The sequence below is a fragment of the Aricia agestis genome, chromosome 18, assembly GCF_905147365.1.
Source record: "Aricia agestis chromosome 18, ilAriAges1.1, whole genome shotgun sequence".
NCBI lineage: Eukaryota > Metazoa > Arthropoda > Insecta > Lepidoptera > Lycaenidae > Aricia > Aricia agestis.
In genome coordinates, this window is record NC_056423.1 from 9956158 (window position 1) to 9975787 (window position 19630).

Consider the following 19630-nt stretch of genomic DNA (forward strand, 5'->3'; position numbering starts at 1 on the left):
TAATTTATTATGCTAATGAGTTGGGTTCCCTAAATCTTATTCTTCTACTTGGCATTATTTAAATTTTAATGGTAATAGGAAGAGTAAGCGATGGCTGGTGAGGCGATCTTGGCGACTGGAGCCGCGTGGACAACGGGAGAGGCGGTGTAGGCGTAAGATGGCAGGACCTTCGCAACTGGTGCGGCGTAGGCGACGGGGGCGGCGACCTTAGCAACGACGGGGGCTACGGCCTTGACGGCTAGGGGCTCCCTGTGGACGACGGCGTTGAAGCCGTTGTGGGGGTCGGCGGTGTACTCCACGGTACGCTTGGTGCCGTCGGGGTCGACCACGGAGTAGGCGCCCTGGACAACGTCACCATCGCGGGTCTCGTGCTGGGCTTTGGAGTCGCCAGTCAGACCGTCTTGGACATCGTACGAGAACGTGTACTGGGGGTGGGGGTCGTACTCCTCGACCTTGGCCACGGGGGCTACCACCTTGGTGACGGGCGCAGCGTAGGTCTGGTAGGCCGGGGCCGCGTGGTAGACGGGGGCGGAGTACGCCACTGGGGCGGCAGGGAGCAGGCCGGCGCTGGCCGCGGCCACAAAGCAGGCGAAGACGACAAACTGTAGAAAAAAAAGTATTTTAGTCATGAAAGATTTAATACAGATTTTCTTTAATTAAGGATTTTATTAATTAAGGGTAAAGCTTGTATAATGATATAGGTATTCTCATTATATACCTAGGTAGCTTTTCTTTTCACTAGGTAATTCAGGAAACATTTCACCGTATTATCACTTGAAATTCATTAAAAGTCCATTTAGATTGGTCCAAATCCCTCCTTTTGGCAATCCAAAAGGAGGGATTTGCCAACGCCAAAGTCCTTGGCCTTTCCATAAAAAAAATATTTAAATTTAGAACCCACTGCAGTAGCTCTACCTTGAATGCCATGTTGCTGATGTTTGTAAAATGATAACCTGTAGGAAGGTATCTGAGCTTTTATAATATGAGGGTCTCACCCTTTCACTTCGAGCCAGGCGTTATTTGACCGTGAGCTGGCGCCTTCAGGCTTTTGTGAACCTTCTGCACGGGCAGCCCCGAAGCTATTCTAGATTCAAATTCAAAATTTGAAAATGGCCGCAGCTTAGTAATTTTTTTTTCAAAGAATAATATGTAACGCAAAGGATTAAGTAGGTCAAGACTTACGCATGGCAAATTAATTATTCAGTAAAAATAATCTGAATTTAGCTAATCATTCAACGCTCATCACTCATGAGTCATGAGTTATCTACGCTACGTAATGAAGCGCTATTACTAAAATTTATAATTAAAAAAAATGCTTTTAAACGTATTTTTGTTCTTACATTAGACCGATTGTTCTTTCAAGTCCTGTACTTTAAGTAACTATAAGGGATCCTCGGAGAAGGCCGAGGCGGAGACGGAGGTCGGAGGGCCAGACATGGTCAGTGGTCACGACGTCCGCCTTAGCAGCTGGGAGCTCGGGGCGTCCGGCGTCGGCATGGGTCTACCGTCGCCACTGACCTCCTAATGGAGATCAGTGCCTCAGTGGCCGTCGCCCATGACATCGAGTCCCTGGTAAGCCACGATGCGCTCCAGCGAAGAGTTCCAGCGAATCGTCGCGGAGTGATGTGTCATGCGGTAACTGGTATGTGGTGTTTCCACGAGTAGAGCCCAAAGAGTCACAGGTGGTGGGGCTGCGGTCGTGTCACTCGTATATCACGCGTTTCCCGTAGTTCCACATTCAGGAGCAGGAACACCATTGGGGTTTTGGTGGGTATAGTCCCGGGTGAGGATCTTACGTCCGCCCCGGGGAATCCCACATACATCGGTGGTCCTCCCCAGGCCCCGGGGATGCGTAAACACATTCCCCCAACGCAAAAAAAGGTATACCTAAGTAGTAAGTAGGCCACTTAGGTATACCTAGTTGCATTTGAATAGCATCTTATGTGATCATATTCAGTATGACAAATAAAATATATTATAACTAATTTTTTATATCACTTAGGGTTCGGTTATAAAAGCGATAAAATCAATGTTTATCTAGACCCATCTATCAACATTTCAACATAAGAGTAGCCGAAGAACTATACTCGTAGGTGCAGTAGCCAAAAGCAAAATCGTACTATTAAATTAAAGTTTTTATACTTACATAAGTACTATTATTGTGACCTGATTTGGATGCTCTTATCATTTGTTTTGACAATTTGAATCAGAATCAATTATTTTGATCCTTTGAACATCACATTTGGGTCATTGGGCATTGCGTTCACTTAGACCTTTAAAGGTTAACTCTGAGAATAAGTTGACCCTACTTTGAGACCACACTCAACAGTCTACGTATTATATTACATTTAAATGTACATTCTACTTACTTATTTGAACATAGGTACTTATAACTTATTTATACATAGGTACCTATGTATGTTTAAATAAGTTCAAATAAGTAAGTAGAATATAATCTGAAGCTTATTTAAAGACGTTCTTAGTTATACACCTGTAATTTGTGATAGAGGTTTAAGCCAGAACAAAAAAATCAAAGACCTCTAAACCTAATCTGTTTCTTAAGAGGTTAAAATATAATCTCTTGTATTTAACTGGTTCTACCTCTCAATATTGATGAGTATAGAAATAATGTAATAAGCATGTAATAAGTCTACGATGTTACATAATGCGCAAAAAATGCAATAAAAATCTTTACTTGTATTTTTAGCGTCCGGTTCCGAATTTTGTCAAGTCCACTGGAGCCCGTTGCTTTTGGCGCCCGAGGGAAGGTCGAAGACATTTATTATACCGATAACTTACTGACATACTGAATGTTACAAATTATTATAAAGCTTTATTGGTAAGTGCACTAAATGGTACTCTACAAAAATTACCGTATATGTTTTAACTGACATCCAAAATAGGGATATCATATTCTATCCCTTTGAGCTTTTATTGGAACCTAGCTAGGGGTTGGCTTGACATACTTTAAGAAAGTTTAAAAAAATATGTAAGTAACAACAATTATTTGAGGCTCACTATTGAAAGCCCAAACTACGGTAACCTAAAATACAAAATTTGGTATTGTTAATTCAACCGTACTAAATGATATTATTAATAGCGTGCAGTGCCAACGCAGCGTTCATGTCAAAACAAAATATAATAAAGGGTCTGTCAGAGCTACTCAAACTTTTATTTAAAATGACCTTCACAACTTCACATTATTCCAATCCAGTAGGCAATCCAATCCAGTATTTAATATAATGACTAGCGAATTCATTGAATAAAGCCATTTAATTTAATGACTAAAGACCAACTCGTCAAGACTTTATCTGTAAATTAGATGGTTTCATTCAATGAATTCGCTAGTCATTGGATAAAATATCAGATTGAAACAGATGACTGCGATTTATCTGTGCTCATGCCAAGCCTGCGGCGTTGAGGACTTCTGGCTGCTATCAGCCATCTATGCGCAACACGACATGACGTGTGTGGTGTCAACTAGTGTGAGAACCTCAAGCTCACTGAACTTACCGTGCGCATGCGCATAATACGTTTAGATATGATTGCGACCACGATTTTAGGAACATACTTAATACTTAGACCTGTGTCACCGCAGACTTTACAATTTAAAGTTGGCCGACTATCGTACAAACCACAGAAATGGATCAAGATAGAAGCGCCATGTCGCTCCAATTTGTATGAACACGAACGTATGGCGCTTCTATCTTGATCTATTTCTGTGGTTTGTACGATAGTCGGCCAACTTTAAATTGTAAGTCTGCGGGGACCCTTAGTGCTCACGAGTCAAGTCTTTTAACCCCTCAATCCTCATTCCCCAAGCGGCCGCATCCGGCCGTGCCATATGTACTGCGGCTATAGAGTCACGGGGACCTGTCACATGACCGCCCCTAAAACATAGGCACCTAATTATTATTTAAGTTCGTCTTTATATTCAATTGCGACCTAGTTATTGTGTCATTTCACAACCCCCTAGAAAGTCTTTTGATAAAATTTCAGGCTGCAACCACGCCTTGTATGTAAAGCTATCTAGCATAGTATGTAAGCACATTATGTAAGCCGCACACATCCACAAGCGGCGCAAGGTCGCGACTCGCGGCTCGCCACTGTGTCACTGCGACTGTCAAATATGTAGATTGTAGGTACACTCATATACACAACACTTTCCAAAATCAGCTGATTTTGAACACGAAATTTCGATACTGCTACTAGCTTGCTGCGTATAGCTGAGCTTGGGTCAATTTCAGTGCCGTAAACAGTCTTTTTTGCGCCCTGTGCGAGCTTTTACAACTGCGCCCTTGCTTTTTTTAGATATTATATTACCCAAAGCAATGTATAGGTCTATTTTACTGTTGGAATCGTGCTCTAGGGGCGCAGCGGGAACTATTATCGGGATCAAACCGAAAAAATAATACTACTGCCTGGTTTGGCCATTTTTGCGCCCCCCCAGAGTCTACGCCCTGTGCCTGGGCACCGGTGGCACTGCCCTATTTACGGCATTGGCCAATTTTGACATCACACAAAGTATGTATTGTGGAAATTAATGCTTACTAGGTGCTTCTGTATTATTATTTGTGTGGTGACAAAATAAAAATATTCTTATTCCTATTCTTATACTGCTGATTTTTCGCTCCTTCATATTATATCTTTATGATATAGCAAAAAATTGTTATACTTAAAGAGGGTTTATATTATTGAAATCCAGTGATCCAATCCAGCGCTGGATTGCTGTTGGATTAATATAAACAGTATTGGAATGCACTGGAATGCGCGGAATTGCATTTTAGTGCATTCCAGTACCCGTTTACATTATTCCAGTAGCAATGCAGCGTTGGATTGGATCACTGGATTGTAAAAATGTAAACCGGCCATTATCGTAGGAGCTGCCTATACTTAAAAACGACCTTTTGTGATACATGGTAGATAAACAGCAAAATACGTGCTCACTCGGAAAAACTGGAAAAAAGGTTGCGTTATCAGACAGACAATCACACGCATAATTATTCGTAAATATTTGTAACTACTAGGTTCATACGGTTCACAACTTTCTTTGGACAAAATCAGTCAACCTTCTCGACTGCGACAGTACTTTAAATTTATGATAAAAGCTGCAATTGTTAAAAATTTTATCGTTTCTGGCCGAGTGGCACGTGCTTGCCATATTTGATATTTATTGAAAGCGCCTTTTTATTTTGTACCTAATGTCAAGTACGAAAAGAGAGTATTTATGTTCGAATTCCTTAAAATTAAGGCTTCAACAATTCACAATATGAGTCACACTCACCACAATGCATTATGGTAAGAATTATTATTATGGTTAGAATACACCATATATTCTTACCATAATAATTACTAGCTGTTTGACGAGCAATTCTTGTATTGCTCGTTTAAAGATATAAGATACTAAGTTAGAACTTCATATTGTGCCATTGATCAAGATGGATTTAACCATGATTTTAGCAATTATTATTTGAAAAGCATAGAACACATTCGTAATATCTTATTTGACTAACTTGGAGAGATGTGGTCAGAGGTTTAAATGACCCATCATGCCATGGGCGACCCATGAAGTGTCCCCATCAAAATCGGTTCAGCGGTTTGGGCGTGAAGAGGTAACCGACAGACAGACAAACGGACAGACAGACACACTTTCGCATTTATAATATTAGTAAGTAACTAGTAACTAAGTAAGTATATAAGCAAGTTTTTATACAAACTTGATAGCTTGACCTTTTTACGTCGAATTGTACGAGTAATGTTGTTTAAATTAAAGGGTCCAGATGTAGTGCATAAACGAGGTCTAAAAATTAGCTCTTAATTTCGGCCTTTTATTTCGACCACTACCGGTGACCTCCAGTGTCTCATGGCCACCACCTCATACGAAGCCCCGCTCAAGGCTAAAGTACCTGAACTTTCGCAAGAGGAGGCTATGGTGTAAAATTTCCGACTAAAAAAACTGATCCATGATCTATAACAATAGTATAGACCAGCTACAAGGTTTCAAAAAATTATGTGCTGTATTTAAAATGCAGTTTTGTGATAAGCCTCGTCGCACTCAAAGACTAAGGGCCTGTTTCACCACTTCCTGATAAGTGCCAGATAGGCTATCCGCAACTTATTTTGACAGATTCTCTATACTCTATCTGTCAAGTTAAGTTGTGGATAGCCTGTCCGGTACGTATCAGGAAGTGCTGAAACAGACCCTAATGATTTTTATGAAGGGTTTGACAAAAATCGTATGAATTTTTTGCTTTTAATTTATAATTATTACTTAATAATCACAGCCGCACTGAGTTACTTAACTCAGTGCGGCTGTTATACTTCGACTTATCAAGAATCTATTTAAATAAAAACCTTCGCACGAGTTCGGCAGCCACATGCGAAGCCTAGGCACATCGCGGGTTTTTCCATTGGCCAATCATGCTGAAGAAGGATCTTCCAAATGATTTTTGACCGACTTCCAAAAAGGATTTTTTAAGAATATTGTTTTTACCTTGGAAGTCCTGTTAATTTTTTTGTTAAAAAATAATAATTATTAACATACAATGTTAATAATTATTATTGTGTCCTTTATAATCATTTAATACCTATTTCACAAACTATTTTCTACACTACTATTATAAAGAGGAAAGATTTGATTGTTTGTTTGTCTTGAATAGGCTCCGAAACTACTGGACCGATTTGAAAAATTCTTTTACCATTGGAATCCTGCATTATTTCTGCTGAACATAGGCTAATTTTTATTTTGGAAAAATATAAGGTTCCGTAAGATATTTGGGATTTTCGGACGCAAGGTTTAAAAAATCAACCAGAAAAGTTACTTATTTTGCGTACGCTGCCTAAACTATAAAAGATAGAGGCATAAAATGTTCTAAGTAATTATAGATCTTTTAAATATCTACAAAAAAGTCCGCGACACACTATACCTATCTATGTTGAGTGAGGCACAATAACCATTTTTTTATTAAAAAATCTAGAATTTTTTTTGACTATATTTAAATGCGTTTATTTAAATCATGCTATTGACCCTTATCAAAATAAATTATTTCATCACTAAGTACAGTTAATGTAGATAATATTCGGTCTTTGAATGATTAAAATTGGACGTTTGGTTTTAATGTTATGGCGAAATTAAAATATTACGATTTCTGCTGCACGTTGCGAATTGGGCGTCAAGGCGCGATGCGCGGGTGTGCGTGCGGTAGGGGAGAGATTTAATTATCAGTGCCACAGACTCGCCCGGAGAGTCCACGTAAATATTACCTCGATCGTGGGAATCGCAGACACAATAGATTTTCAATAGTTATGCGACAGCCGGGTGCTGCTTTATTGATTTGATATAGACTATCGTGCTTCATTATTATAATCCTAATTTCAAAAAAGCTTTAAAAGTTAGGAAATTATTTGAAAGGGCTTATCTCACGAACTACTAGATCATTTTTTCTGTTATTTGGATTAGATAAGAAATAGACCACGTGAAGGATCATAGGCTTTTTTTTGGGGACTGATTTTTCTGTGAAATATCCAATTTACGCGGGCGAAGCCGCGCGGAACGTCTAGTATTTTATAAACCTTTTTGTTCTACTTTTGCACCTTAGGCTTCTTACAGATGAACGGCACTTGTTGGGCAGTCGACGGCGGTCTACGGCATTCGACGGCATACCACGGCACGCGACGATGGCAGTTCCTGGATTTGTCTCATTGATTTTTTTTAACACTTGTCTAAGGCTGTCGTCGACTGCTATCAACGCGCGCCGTCGAATGCCGTGGACAGGTGCCGTTCGTCTTTAAGTGCGCTTAAAGTCTAGTTTAAGTGTTTGGGCGGAACAAACATCCATCCGAATTTTGATTACATACAAAAACTGTAAACATCCTCTTTTTTTTAGCTACTATACAAGTAGCTAACTCTGGTGCTCGGATGCCGATGCGTTAGTATGCAGCGGGCGGTCGCGACTTGCGACACACTTGGCAGCCGCCGAGGTCGCCACGCAACTGGGGAAACACATGCTACTACACTAATTGTTGGACATGCTATTGTCTACTAGATGTACTACGTACCATGGAGGAAATTGATTCATAGTCTGATGGACCTATGTCATTTGGTAAGCTTATGTCAATTTAATGTTAGCTGTGATCGGTCGGATGGATTTGACAAAACGCTACCAAATTACGTAGGTTGTCCTCTATAAATCTTCCTATAAATTAACTCTCTTATATTACTACTACAATGTACAATGTACTCCATTGTTGGGCAATTGAAAATCGATGTGGAATTGTGGATTGTTTCCACCAAGTCAATAGGACGATGCAATTTTATGAGGTTGAGAGTTTTAAAGAACAGGAACTGATGCATTTCTGGTGTTAAGGGTGTCGAATTTCAATATACAGGGTGTAAAAAAATAAGTGATAATACTTTAGGGAGTGTACGTGTTCCTTGTAGAGCGTTCACTCTGAAAGTAGCAGCGCTGCCAGACCAAAAATTTTTTTCACTTTTGTATGGGGAAACTCGTGACGCTCGGGCCCTTGCCCTTACAAAAGTGAAAAAAAATCGTCTTACAGACCAACTACTTTCACAGTGAACTCTCTACAAGGAACACGTACACACCCTAAAGTATTATCACTTATTTTTGTTACACACTGTATACCAGTTTCACGACAGGGCCGACATACCTACACTATTAAAAACAAAAAAAATGTCATAAATGTAAAGCACGTATTACAAAATTTATAAAATGTTTCGGCTTTGTCTTAGCTGAAAAAAAAAGCAGATTCGAACCGGCGAGACTGACTGGCCTAGTGACCACTGAGCCAGCGACCTTCCGCCGACCTTGCACCAGTAACGAGCCCACTGTTGGCAAATGCGTTATGTAAATGTATCGCGTACAGACATTTTGGTTTAACCGACTTGAAAATTGAGGAGGTTATATGTATGACTTTCATGTTTAATGTATTTACGTACTCTAAGTAAAGCTCCTATGGTTATTTAGCCAAAATAGTAAATAGTTTTTTGGTAATTATTTTTTTTTGAATGGATCATTTCAAAATTAAAATATTAAAACTTTAAGTTATTGTTTTAGGTATAGGAACAATCCTTCCAGGGTCTGAAATGATATACTTATCAAAATTTCATCACAATCGTTTAACGGCCGTTCCCAATATTTGATCTATCTCTGGTTTTGCCCTACTAGAGATAGGAATAGCTCACATTAGACATTAGAGACATACATTTTATGTCAATTTTGAGCTATTCCTATCTCTAGTAGGGCAAAACCAGAGATAGATCAAATATTGGGAACGGCCGTTAAACAGTTTAAATGTAATGAAAATATCGAAACACTTTGGTAAAATATAATAAGTAAATATGGATTATATTGTCCATGTTTTCAGATTTAAAGATTACTATTTAAATGTTGAGGTTTCAGTTGCTTGAATTCATTTTAACCTATTTACCAAAAAATATTGTTATGTATATGTCCCTTGAACATATAATATCTAGATGACGCCCGCAACCCCATTGCACGAAAATTCGTTTAACCGTAAACTTTTCCGGGGTTAAAAGGTTTCCTAGATATCCTTACCGGGACTCAAAGTGTCTCCAAATTTCAGCAAGGCTTAGACGTGAAGAGGTAACAGACAGACAGACAGACAAACACATATCGTTTATCGGTTATGTCTGACGCAAGTTTCGCTGACCGTCGCGTAATGACTAATGAGAGACGCGCGCCCGTTCATGTCTTTTGTATGGAAATACTTTTCTTTGTATGTATCTGTATTGTCACAGTATAGCAATATTATAGGGATATGTCATATTGCTCTACTGTGGTATTGTTTTAGATGAGTAGTTATGTAAAAATGGCTGACTACTTAGTCCTTATTTGTATGGATAAAATTTTGGTCGTAAGCTTGAATTTCGAATATTATTTCTGGATTTAGACCTACATTAGAATTTTTAAGTATTTACCAAAACAATACAAATACATGAAAATACATGTATTTATATTGTTTTGGATGAGTAGTGGTTTGAATGAAATGGCTATAGGGCAAGTGAATTTGAGTTGTAATGAGTAAAATATTGTTGGTTGTGGGTTCGAATTTTGACTAAAATATTTCTGGATTTATGCATCAGAATTTTTTATTATTAGAGAAATTGATTTAGGCAGAAGATCCATACTAATAATGCGAAAGTGTGTCTGTCTGTCCGTCTGTCTGTTACCTCTTCATGGAGATTGTATACTTTGATTACCGGGAAAGGACCTAGGATACTTAATTTTATCCCGGAAAAATGCATGTTTCCCGAGCAATCCGCAACGGAGTTGCAGCCATCATCTAGTTACCTCTATATCTCTAATAGGTTACTATAGCCATTATGTTATATATAGCCACCATTCGGTTTTACCATTAGGCGATTCTCTGCTCGTTTGCCTCTAAACTTATGCTAAACGGTACATGCTACTATGACAAATATGTTACCATAAAACTTTTTAAAAAACATTTCAAAATGTTGGCAAAAACAATGCTGACAACATTAAAAACGCGTGACCGCTTTGCGGCCATTGTCTATGCCGCGTACTTGACGGTATTCAAATTTGGAAATCTTGGGCAATATATACATATATATGGCGGTGAAGATGTTCAGGAGGCAGTGTGGAGCAGACAGACAGACAACATGGTTGTACAGGTCGGTTGGAAGTGCAGTGATATTTGTGATAACTGATAAGTGAGAATAAGGGAAGAGTGACACAGTTTTAGGCAAAAATGGATTGGACAAAAATATCATGTTATATTTTAGACCAAAAATTAACATGATTCATATCAACAGTCATCATTGACTGTTCAATATATAGATATTATAGCCACAGATGTAGATAGAACTTCCTCCTTTTTTTGGAAGTCAATTAAAAATAGTGCAATTTACAACAAATAAAAAACAAAAGGGGGAGAAAAAAAATTCTAACTTGATTTTTAATTTTCAGATCGCAGTATTCTCCAGCCTCCTGGCCCTGGCGTATGCCTCCGCACCAGTGGCGTATTCAGCCGTCGCCCCTGTGGCGTACGCGGCGCCCGCGCGGCTCGAGGAGTTCGACCCCTACCCACAGTACAGCTTCGGTTACAACGTCGCCGACACCCTGACCGGAGACTACAAGAGCCAGAACGAGCAGCGCAACGGGGACTTGGTCCAGGGTTCCTACTCGCTGGTCGACCCTGACGGCACCAGACGCGTCGTGGACTACTCTGCTGATTCAGTAAATGGATTTAACGCGGTCGTCCGCAAGGAGCCCCTGGTTGCTGCTGCGCCCGTCGTCGCGGAGCCCGTGGTCGCTGCGAAGGTTGCTGTGCCTGCGAGATACGCTGTAGCCCCTGCGCCGGTCGCCAGCCCCGTCTTCGCTAGATATGCCGCTGCCCCTGTCGCTGCCGTAGGCGCCCCTGTATATAGATACGCCAATGCTGCCGTCGCCCCTGCACCGGTTGTGGCCAGATACGCCACTGCCCCTGTCGCTGCCGTAGCTGCCCCTGTGGCCAGATACGCCGCTGCTCCCGTTGCTGCTGTAGCCGCCCCTGTGGCTAGATATGCCGCAGCCCCCGCGTACCAATACGCCGCAGGCCCTGCGTATCAATACACCGCGTATGCCCCCGCTTCTTACGCCGTGGCCCCTGCCCGACTAGCCGCCCCTGCGAGGATAGTCGAGAGCGCTGCTCCTGGCATCTACTACCCCTAATACTGACTAGAAGACTTGTATAAATGTATATATTAAGTTGATACTTTTGTAACTAGAATAAATGTTTTTACCCGCCTCATACGCATGCATAGTTCTTATTTCGTCTTTATATAAGTAAGTAGTAACTCATTAAAGTCTGGACTACATAATAATATTTACAAGTAATAGAACAAACCTCGGGTCGACCTCCAACTAGGTGGGACGACGATCTCCGCTTAGTTGCAGGCCCATGTTGGATGCGAGTAGCAGGAGATCGGTCATCTTGGCGTTCATTGAGAGAGGCCTATGTCCAGCAGTGGACGACTATAGGCTGATATGATGATGATGAATAGAACAAAAATATAGAATACATATTGCAGGTAATAACAATAATTATCGAGTATATCATTAAATATTAAAATCTAAATCACAATTTGTTACGTGAGTCTCAAAACTTCGTAATGAATAGAAGTTGCTACCGCACTCTTAATGATTAAATTTTATAAAAAAGACTTTGAAAGAAAATATTTGGACTCATGTCAAAACATTCACTAAGCGATTCCAAATTTTTTTCGTTAAGTTATGAATGCAGAATTTTTCTAAATTATCTAAAGAACATAACGCTGCCGTCCTTACTCCCTACACATGGCCCTATGGCCACAGCCCATACGGCCGTATTTTATAAATCCAGGGGCTGGGCACCGCACTGTAGCGCTGAACCCGAACCAATCTTTAAATATACTAAATGATAGAAATTAGAATTATTGTTATCCTTCTAAATTCTATGCATCACCGTAGTCGTCAGTCGAACCGGTAGATTAATACATACCATATCCATACTAATATTATAAATGCGAATGTGTCTCTCTGTCTATTACCTCTTCACGCCCAAACCGCTGAACCGATTTTGCTGTAATTTGGTATGAAGATATTTACTTTGAGTCCCGAGAAAGAACATGGGAAATTTTTTATCCCGGAAGAATGTACGGTTCCCGTGTGATAATATAATATTTGCGGCAACGGAGTTGCGGGCGTCATCAAGTTTAAGTAAGCAGACAGATGATCTGATGGTAAACGATAGCAGCCTAAGAAGAATGACTAACAATCATGGGCGTACCGAGGGGGGGGGCAGGGGGGGGGGGGCTGCCCCCCCCCCTGGATCATGTTGACGTTCCTACTAAGTATATTATCTAGTACTTTTATCTATAAAAATTAAGAACGAATTTTTGCCATTTGTTTGCAATACAATATTTTTACAACTAAAAATTATTAATTTTTTATTCTTTATAAACACCTAGCTTATGAAAAATCTGATTTGCCCCCCCCCTGGCCCAGAACCTGGATGATTTGCCCCCCCCCCCCCCTGGCACCAGAACCTGGGTAATTTGCCCCCCCCTGGCCCATAACCTGGATACGCCCATGCTAACAATGTAAGTAGTATAATAATATTATGATTTCCTGAATCTTAAAATCCTGTCACCCTTCGGTACAGTTGAACATATTTCAGCACCTACCGGAAAATGCAGAGTGTAACATTGATGAATGATGAGTTACAGTCAAAACACTTCGTATTTAGTAAAAAAAAACGTGTTGCACTCAGGGACTGCAGCCGCGGTAATTTGATAAAATTTGTATAAGCTTCTGCAACCATAATTCGCATACGTCTAGTCGCACACACACAATCACCGTGCCGAAGTCTGGCAACGCCGACCGGTATAGCGGAGGGCAGTGTTAGGTTTTTTCCGGTACAGAATTTCTTGTACGGTGGCCGCGCTCAAAGCCCGCGATAAAGCTATGCAATGGCTTAAAAATTGGCGTGGCACCAGTAACTTTATTTTGACAACTGCAGTTAATCGAGTTTCATAAAGTGCACTTTATGAAACTCGATTTTGGAATGTTAAACGATTTACAAGTGCAATTAATAAATTATTGAGATATTTAAACCTTTGCATTTTCGCTGTATGTTCTTACTACAGAAATAAATCAAGATAGAACGGCTAAGCGGGTGAAATACGCGTGTTTCAATCTTGCACAAGTGAGCAAGATTTGTTGAACGTTCATTTAGTCAGCGCGCACATCTCGACTTGATTACACCGGAGCGGTTGTGCAAAAATGCCTCATTGTGCAGTGTCTAATTGTAAAAACAGAAGTACAGTTAAGTGAATCGGTCAAAAGGGGGTATTTCTTTCCACGGGTAAGTTATTTGTTCTAACTAAATGCAAAGCAAAAATTGACACGATCGATTCCTTAGCAAAGCACGCGCGTCGCCGTTCTATCTTGATTTATTTCTGTGGTTCTCACATTATAATGAATTCGAAGTAAATTATTTTAAAAGATATAATTTCTGCAGATAGGCTCTCTAATTGCGACATACAAAAAATTTCAAGTTTTTAACCGACTTCCAAAAAGTCGAGGAGGTTATAATATATTCGGAGATTATAATAAAGAATATAATAAATGTGAAAGTGTGTCTGTCTGTCTGCTGTTGAACCGATTTTGCATAAATTTTAAGTCCCGGGAAAGGACAAAGGATACTTTTTGTCCCGGAAAAATTTACGGACCCCCGCGCGATAAGCTAATTTTGGCGCAACGGAGTTGCAAAGTCATTCATCTGTAAGTGTTAGATATTTTTGGTGACATGGTACAAGCTTACAGCTACATAGATCCCCTCTATATTACCTACTAGAACCGAATAAAAGTGTCATTTAAACCCTAATCTGAATAATTTATTTTTGTGAAAAACATTTTTGTCAGTATTGGATAAATCATGCCAGTACGCATGGATAGGACACGGACGCTTATTTTCCAGAAACCGGCCAAGTGCGTGTCGCGGTCGGGCCACGCGCAATATAGGGTTCCGTAGTACCCGTAGTTTTTGATTATTTTTGTATGGTCAATGAATGTACATTTATAACGTGTTTTACACTACTAACAAGTTACGTTCAAAGAAATTTGAACGAAAAGTTCCTTTATACTTCGCCGAATACATTTTTTTTCTTTGATCTTTTTTTTAGATTCTCTTAGCTGTGATAGTTTTCCTTTTAAATTCAGCATATTTCCTACTTCCGTAAATTTTTTCACATTTCCAAAAGCAACAGTTTAGTTGGTAGAACTGGGGGACACTGGACTCTAACGATTTTTTCCACTTTAAAACTTAATATTTCACAAACGGATCCCTAAATCGGAAAATGATATTTATGAATACTCATAATATTTAAAAAAAACCTATCCAACGACATTCCACCCGATGGGGTAGATGCGAATGCGCTTGATGTGTAGGGAAGGTACCATAAAAAAATATTTTTTTAAGATTTCATATACCATTTTGTCGGCATCCTACTTCCTACTAATATTATAAAGGCGAAAGTTTGTTTGGATGTATGGATGTATGGATGTGTGGATGTATGGATGTTTGTTACTCTTTCACGCAAAAACTACTGAACGGATTTTAATGAAACTTTACAATAATATAGCTTATACATCAGAATAACACATAGGCTACAATTTTAACCGAGTTTCAAAATGGGGGAGGTGTTATGTTCGTTTTCTTATGTTCAACGATTACTCCGCCGTTTGTTAACCGATTTTAAATTTTTTTCTTTTGGTATATAAGGTATCATCCCAATTTGGTATTATATGCACAAAAGTGGTGATCTGATGAAGGATGCATAAGTAATCGGGGGAACTCCTCAAAATTTATATGGAAACATGTGGTGACTTCGGTTTCGTGAGAAGTATTCTAAACATATGCTACCAACAAGTAAGATTTTGCACCGAGGTATACCTGGTATACCGTGGTTCGGAAGGTGCTGAGAGAACTCCTGATTCTTTATAGATACAAGTTTGGGAGTTTCGGCGTTGTTTTAAGAACGGAAAGCATATGCTACTATGCAAATTACATTCATCATCATCATCATCACTACCATATTATTATATCATACATCGTCCCATGGTTATGACTTATGAGCCTATAATGACCCTGTCATTGGTACTTTTCATAGTCTTTTAGATCGAGACTCGAGTTTGTCAAGCGATAATTGAAAAAAAAATCTATACTTAATATTATAAACCTGAAGAGTATGTTTGCTTGAACGCACTTATCTCAGGAACTACTGGTCCGATTTAGAAACTTATTTCAGTGTTAGATAGCTAATTTATCGAGTAATATTATCACGCTAAGACTAATGCGACCGAAGAAACTCAGGAAAATGTGGGAAAAACAGGGGAAATATTAGAAATTACGAACTACTGGAGCAATTTTTATGGCAATATTTGGCACAGATATAGAGTAGATCAAGTGAAGAGAGTAGGGACATAAGCTATTTTTTATGGGAAAATGTACGGTTTCCGTAAAATTCCTAATTTACGCGGGCGTAGCCGCGCGGGACATCTAGTCATTAATAAATAATATGTGCATTCATGCAAACATTACAGCTTTGTAGGTCCTATATAGTCTCTGAGCAAAACCGCGGACAAACAGACAGACGGACAGACAGACGGACGGACAGACCGAAACTATAAGGGTTCCTTGTTGACCACGGAACCCTAAAAATTGTCGAACAAACTGGAATTCTAGACCCTTATGGTCCCCTTGGCAATATAGTGTTACGCCAGTTTTATCGTGTTATTTTGCCAGAAAAACGAAACTTTCAAACGTTATTTCCTGACAAGACAACGCAAGGGCAATTTACCGCCATTTTCCTTCGTAGCCGTACGCTTTTCCGGCACATCGTAAGCGTTATTTACCGCCAATTTTCTTTAATACCTTAGTTTAAGCCCCTCGTTACAAATACTGCTGGGATATCAACTTATTGAAAATTCAGCGTATAGTCATGTCAATGACGGTACGTGCGTTCTTGAATATATTCAAATGCGAGATGAGGATGGTGCAACCCTCGGTATATATACTCATATCCACCAGGCAGACTACAGTACAGCACCAACATGATCCAGGTACAGGATTCAGTGTTTGTGATAGTGAATAGTGGAAAAAAAAACAAAAAAATTGCCGCAAAAAATAATTTACCAATAATTAAAAGTTTAAGCAGTGTGGTTAAAAAATAACATTAAAACAGTGATTAACAACTTAAATAATAAAAAAAAGGAATAAAAAAGCTTTAAGGGCCTGAAAGGCAATATATATCCGTCACTACTTAGTTTTCTTTCGTAGTGCCAAAGAGTTATTGTGACGCAGCGCATTAAAATTCTTAACAAATAACAGCTGTGAATTATTTTAATATTGAAAACAAAACGTTTAAATAATCTTTTGTTTTCTCTTGATATTCAGAAATTCCGTTTGTACAGCTGTGTGATCCAGATAAGCTATTAGTTACACAACGGCCGGTATGCATTATTCAAATCCAGTGACTAAATCCAGCGCTGGATAATAATCGGGAATCGGGAAAGTCCAGTGCATTCCAGTGCCAGTTTCCCGGTGGATTGGAATAATGTAAACCCGCTATAAGGCGATTGAGTATACCCTTAACATCATAAACATTTTTTCAGATCGTAGCTCTCTCCTGCTTCGTGGCTTTGGCCTCAGCCTCGGGCGTGGCCCCCGTAGCCTACACCGCCCCCATCGCAGCCCCCATAGCCGCAGCCCCCGTGGCCGCCAGGCTAGAAGAGTTCGACCCCCTCCCTCAATACAGATTCGGCTACGACGTCGCTGACACCGTAACTGGGGACTTCAAGACGCAAACGGAAGAACGAAATGGCGATTTAGTCCAGGGTTCCTACTCCTTGGTCGATCCTGATGGCACACGTCGCGTCGTGGACTACACCGCGGATTCCGTGAACGGGTTCAACGCTGTTGTACGAAAGGAGCCGTTGGTTGCTGCCGTGGCTCCTGTAGAGCCAGTAGTCGCAGCCAGATATGCCGTTGCTGCGCCAGTTGCTGCCCCCGTTGCTGCCGCAGTGGCCCAATTTGCACCGGCTAGATACACCGCTGCTGCAGTAGCCGCCGCGCCAGTGGCTACCGCCCCAGTCGCTGCTGCCCCAGTAGCCCAATTCGCACCTGCCAGATACACCGCTGCCACAGTAGCGGCTGCTGCCCCAGTGGCTAGATACGCCGCTGCCCCAGTAGCCCAGTTCGCAGCGAGATACACCGCCCCAGTGTCCACCGCGTCAGTATTCGCCAGATATGCTGCCCCAGTAACCAATGTGGCTCCCCTAACATTCAGTAGATACGCAGTAGCTCCGTCTCCTGTGGTTGCGAGATACACCGCCCCCTATGTGGCTGCCCCTGCTCAATATGTGAGCGCGCAGTACGCCGCTGCACCCGTGGTTGCCCGCTACAACGCGCCAGTGGCGTATTCAGCCCCGGTCGCCTACACCGCTGCCTTCCCTTCGGCCTTCGCCCCAGCCCCAGCACCAGCTAACCCTGAACCGGCTCGTCTTACCGCCGCCCCTCAAGCCAAAGCTCAACCTAAACCGGCCAAGCTGACTGACGCCTCCGAAGCTGGGTACCCCTGAACGACAATGAACAAAGACTTGATTTTTATACGCTTTAAATAAAACATACCAAAATACCTGTATGTTATGTCACTGAAATCCCAAAGTAAAATAAAATTTATTATGAGTTAAACAATATAAAGAGCCAGACCATAAGCATTTAAAATTTTGATATTTGATACGAGTACTCATTAAAGCTTTAATGATGGTAAAATTCCGTGTAGTGCACAAAATATAATGAACTCACTCATAAGTGAGTTCATTATATTAAAGTAGGTACTAAAACTAGAGAGAAAAACGGACCACATATTTAGTATTTATTTAACTAAAATAGTATGTGTAAATATTATGTATTAAATAGAAGAACGAAACCCATTGGAAAATAACTATTTCTTTTTGCTTCATTCGGTAAGCTAAGCTTGCTTCTTTTAATTCATTTACGTTGAGTAGATAGTAAGGTGAAGCACAAATATATCTATTATATACTACTTATATTTAAAACTTGATGGTACTAGTCAGATTTAACGACACCCTGCCAACCACACGAAAGAACTGCATATCGAAATTTTATAGGGAACGTGCAGGAACAATAAGTATCAGCACTTGTAAATATATTAGGTTAAGAGTTTCAGATTTATACCAAAATCAAGCAACAGTTCTTTTATCAGAGGTCATGCTATAACTATAGACGGCAGCTTATGTCTAGTTAATAATAGAGCTCAAGTTTCACGTTTATGCTACCAGTTAGCAGCCCCTTTGTTGTGCACGTAATTAAGTGCCCAAGTGTTTGCGCAGTACACCAGAGCATTCTCTATTCCTTTACTCTCATAACCTAGTGGGATGGACGACCGACACGACTGGCGAGAGGTCAGAGTCAGACGCCGGACCGACTTTTTACATGCCCATCCGACGCATGGATCATCTTACTTGTCACACAATCAAGTGATTAGTCTGCATTGTCCTAAACAAACTTGGAAATACCAACTGGAATTAAACCCACGACCTCCGAGTCAAGAGCCGCGCTCTAAGCTACTGGACCACGGAGGCGTTAAATTCGTCAATTCCGTCAAAATATTATCAGTACCGTAACTATAGGGTGGCAGGGCTGGCAAAATGTCACGGGCCCCCGACCCAAAAGGGCCCAAGAGGCCGTGAGGTCAGAAATTTTTTACTTATACATTGTTTTATTATTAACGTGACGATTTACTGATAGGGCCCCATCAATTTTCTACGGGCCGCGGATGTTACAGTTACGCCACTGATAATAATATGACCGAAGTTTCAGCGGCTTAATGGTAGCCAATAAAACTTACACTGTCAGCTCGTGTACGCTACGACTCATAGATATCAGACTACGACTAGATAACCGTTAAAGTCTAACTGCGCATAGGTTATTGCAAACGTGATCATGACTTTTCTACGAAGAATGTTAATAGAATATTACACTTTCGGTTTTAGAATTAATTCGTCCGATTCAATATTTT

General features: G+C 40.5%; 2 protein-coding genes across 2 annotated transcripts in view; one reads left to right on the forward strand and one right to left on the reverse strand.

Annotated features, from left to right (window-relative positions):
- Window positions 1–42: 42 nt before the first annotated feature.
- The window catches only part of LOC121735925 (cuticle protein 18.6-like), a 31174-nt gene continuing 11586 nt past the window's right edge, over window positions 43–19630 (reverse strand). The window contains exon 3 of the mRNA XM_042126923.1: window positions 43–473. Within this exon, the coding sequence (XP_041982857.1) occupies window positions 66–473 (408 nt within the window). The 3' untranslated portion in view covers window positions 43–65. The remainder of the gene's footprint in view (window positions 474–19630) is intronic.
- LOC121735976 (larval cuticle protein A3A-like) lies at window positions 10617–11717 on the forward strand. The gene is made up of 2 exons (XM_042126984.1): window positions 10617–10630; window positions 10991–11717. The coding sequence occupies exons 1-2, from the start codon at window positions 10617–10619 to the stop codon at window positions 11715–11717; spliced, it is 741 nt and encodes a 246-aa protein (XP_041982918.1).